This window comes from Diaphorina citri, unplaced genomic scaffold (genome assembly GCF_000475195.1).
Source record: "Diaphorina citri unplaced genomic scaffold, Diaci psyllid genome assembly version 1.1 scaffold1042, whole genome shotgun sequence".
Taxonomy (NCBI): Eukaryota; Metazoa; Arthropoda; class Insecta; order Hemiptera; family Psyllidae; genus Diaphorina; species Diaphorina citri.
Window position 1 is genome coordinate 121,664 of NW_007378472.1, and position 4,064 is coordinate 125,727.

Consider the following 4,064-nt stretch of genomic DNA (forward strand, 5'->3'; position numbering starts at 1 on the left):
TCTCTCTCTCTCTCTCTCTCTCTCTCTCTCTCTCTCTTTCCTTTCTAAACTATGTTTTGATAAATGATGTGTTGAATTGAATACTTCATTCTCTTTCACTCACTCTCTAAGCTCTCTTGTTTCCTTTTCTCTCTCTCTCTCTATTTCTTTTATTCTCTCACTCTCTCTCTCTCTTCTTTCTATCCGTTCTTTCGCTCACTTTAATTCTCTCTCTCTTCAACTCTCTCTCTTCTACTTTCTCTCTTTTCTATCAATCTCTCGCTCGCTTTCTTTAAAAATTCTCTCACAATCTCTCTTTCTCTCTAGCTCTCCCTCTCTTCAATTATTTCGGGATTCGGGAGTTCTGGAACATTTAAAGACACAAACAAGAATCTCGTACAATAAAGAGATATCTGCATAATTTAGGTAGAAAGAGATATCTGCATAATTTAGGTAAAATATATCTCTTACAATATTGGATAAAAACACCGGTAAAATACCATTTGGTGGGTATTGATTTTGTACCTAACCTGCTCGAATTACCATTCTTTTGCCATTAAAGCAGGAGGGGGGGGGAGCAGAGATATCTGTAATCCATATACCAGGGGACAAAAGATATTATAGCAACATTACCATAGAAATGTAGATTGGGGGGGGGGATTTGTACCAAAATTTAGTAGTTTCTACCACCCCTAGCTTTCGTTCCCGAAATTTAGTACTTATGTATCTTCCTCCCTCTTTAATGTTCTAACCCTCCACTTCTGGCTTTGGTTTGCTCCCCCCCAAGCCCCCTCCCTCTCTAATCTCCTACCCCTCCACTCCATTCCTCCCTTTGCTTTCCCCCCCCCCCGCCCTCCTCCCACCCTTTTGGGAGCCCCCCATCTCTCTGAGTCTACGTTTTTTTTTTTGTCATTTATCTTATCTAACTTGTGGGGAGTAATAAAACCAAATCCTCCCGCACCCTTAACTGTAGCGTATATTCGTATAAAAACCTTACTGTCTAGCAGGAGCCCAGCACATCCCCTCAAACCCCCCAAAAAAGAGTTTCCTTTATGGGCCACATAAAATTCTCTGGGGGGTACCTAAACCTCCAGCAAGTCCCCCCCCAAAAACGGAAAGGCACCGCGCAGAAATTTTTGCTGCGTATTATTTTGGCTATTCTTTTGTGAAATGGACAGTGAGGGAGAGAAGGAGAAGAAGGCAGAAGAGGAAGGAGGAGCGAGAGTAGAAAGGAAGAGGAGAGGAGAGTGAAGGAAGAGAGAGAGGAGGGAAAAGGGATTTTGAGGCATTTATATTGTTGCCAAAGGACTAAAGTGAGAAAGGGAAGACGAAAGGAGTAATGAAGGAGAGAGGGAAGAAGAGAAAGAGAGAGGGAGGACAGGAGAACAGGGAAGAGGCAGCAAGAGAAATGTTATTTTTCCGAGGCATTTTTGGCTGTTTCCGGGAAATCCTTTGAAACAAGAGAAACACAATTAGAAATGGACTGTCTTTGGAAGAGTTCGAAGGATATTTGGTTGCAAACGAACGACAGAAAATGTGTTTAGATTTACAGTTCAGCGTAGCTCCATTCTGACTCATCTCTCGCCTACAGGAATGTCATCTCAGAAGAAAATAAGTATTCCATCTCTTCTGTTGCGCTAACTTGTCCTTCGTTGTAAAAGGAACCAAAAGAAGAGAGGAGGGGAGAAGAACAACACAAAAGAGGAGGAGGAAGGAAGAGGACGCAACCGAAGGAAAAGTAACAAAATAAAAACGAAGCAGAAGGTGAAGATGAAAGAGAAGGAGAGAGGAGAAGAAAATAATAAGAAACAACAGAGAAAGAAGAAAATAAAAAGCGAAAAAAAGAAAGAAGCAACAGAAAAACGAAACCAAGAAAAAGATGAAAGAGAGAGAAGAACAAAGAAACAGCAAGAAGAAGAAAAAAAAAAAAAAAAAAAAAAAAAAAAAAAAAACACAGAAGACCTCAGCTGCTCGTTCCTTCTCGTTAGTCCAAACAACAAACGAATTTCAAAGCGACATAAAGCATTCCAGAAACAAAAACAAAGAAGAAGAGAGGGTAAAGAAAGAGGATAGAGAGGAGGCGAGAGGAAGAAGACGAAAGGAGGAGGAGGAGAAAAAACATTAGGTAAAAAAAAAACATTTTTTTACTCCCGAGAATTAGGTCGAAAAAAAATGGGAAACAGGAGAGTAGAATTGGGAGAGAGAAAGACTTTTGCTTTCTCTCATCTCTCCCAATTTCAAATCCACGCCGCATTTTTTTTTTTTTTTTTTTTCATTTTTTCGTTTTTAATCCCCCATAGAATGCCCCTTCCCTATTTTTCGGGTATGCCACCCGCCACGCTGACTGACATTTGTATGAAAATTTTGAACCCAATCCCAGAAGCACGTCAGAGGGGAAAGAAATCAAATTTTCTCTGTGTGTGTGTGTGTGTTTTTCCCTTTGTTTTCCCTTGACAGTTGTCATCGTGTTTTTTTATCCCCTCTATTTTTGTAATCCAAATAAGTTAGACAGGGATTTTTTTTAGCCTTTTTTTGTAATCTAAATAAGCTAGATCGGGATTTTAAACGAAAAGGGTTGGTAATTTTGACTGTCGTGGATTTATATGTCTTAGAGCAGAGCCTCATACATTACTAAGTGCCTCGTTTGCAATCAATTTCCACTGGTCGTCGCTGAGCGCTCCAAGAACAGAGCCGAAAATACTTCGACTCCGCCGGGAATCAAACCCGGGATCTCCCGAGAGCGAGACTCTATTTGTTCTTGTCGCGGGTTTGATTCCCGCCCGGGGCGAACTCATGGGTGCGCGTGGTTGGTATCCAGATGGGTGACCATCTAGGTACCATGTTGCTGCTGATTACGGATATTTCAATTACTTAAGTACTACTTACAGTACTTACCATGTACAGTAAGTAGGGCAGGTTTGGTTTCTCTCTCCCCCACCATATTCTGTACGTAGCATTGGTATTTGCCTTCGTCACTTTTCTTCACCTCGGTGATCATCAGGTTACCACCGTCCACCAAGCGGAGTCTGAAACAAAACAACACAAATTTAGACATTAGAGGTCATCACAACACAAATGTGGACATTAGAATAGATTGGAATACAACCTGTTTATCCTGACAGAATGAGACTGAAAGAAGTCCCTTAATTCCCGCAGACTAAACAAGGTCTTATGTGTTTGGTACAGAATAATTTTATAATTTATAAATAAAATATCTGCAATGTCCGACATTACTAAGAGAGATAAAGCAGAAATAAATACTGTACGAAAAATACTTGGAAAAAAAGCCTTCCTACTAGGTTAACTGTATAGGTATATAATACTGTTTGGAAATGCTACCTGTGATGACTGTTCAATTTCAAATTAAGAGATATCACAGCAAATAAAATTCTCTTTAATCCATATCTATATACTAATCCATTGAACCCATCCAAAGGCCAGCCACTCAATAGGTGACCTGATCAGGTCTACCTGATAGTGTGTGGCTGGCCTTAGATCCCAAGAATATCTCAGCAAAAGTGATGATGGCGATGGCAAAAAAGAGGTAAGAAAAGAGAACTAGCAAAATTCGGAAAACAAACACACAGCAAAATAATCAAATTTCATGATACCTCAATCGAAAATCTTCACATCCTCTCAAGGTATCAGAAAAAAATCGTTGTTAACCTTTTCTTATGAAAAATGAAATACCAATAAGAGAAAATTCGTTTTCAAGCTTTTTTCCATGAAAAATGACCTATCAAAATGAGAGCTCAATCTAAGAAAAAGCTGATAACAAAAACTCCCAAATTTGGATATCGATAAAAAATGACCTCAAATCCGGAAATCAAAATAAGTTCTCCAAAACTTCTTATCCCATCAACTTCACTTTCATTTCAGCATGAAATCCCTGGGTAAAAAAGTCATCAACCTTTTTGGCCATGAAAAATGACCTATGGAACTAAGTAAATGGAAGCACATTTTCTCTTTCTCTTTCTCTCTCTCCTCCCCCTTCTCTCTCTCCCTCTCCCTCCCTTTCTCTCTCTCTCTCAAATTGTCCCTCGATCTACCCCTGGTGGGCGATTGAAAGGTAGCTGCTGGCTTTC

General features: G+C 39.9%; 1 protein-coding gene across 1 annotated transcript in view; it reads right to left on the bottom strand.

Annotated features, from left to right (window-relative positions):
- LOC103513899 (roundabout homolog 2-like) overlaps positions 1-3,005 on the bottom strand; it is a gene marked incomplete at its 5' end in the record, with an annotated part of 39,511 nt that extends 36,506 nt beyond the window's left edge. The window contains 1 exon segment of the mRNA XM_026826986.1: positions 2,875-3,005. Within this exon segment, the coding sequence (XP_026682787.1) occupies positions 2,875-3,005 (131 nt within the window).
- Positions 3,006-4,064: the final 1,059 nt, after the last annotated feature.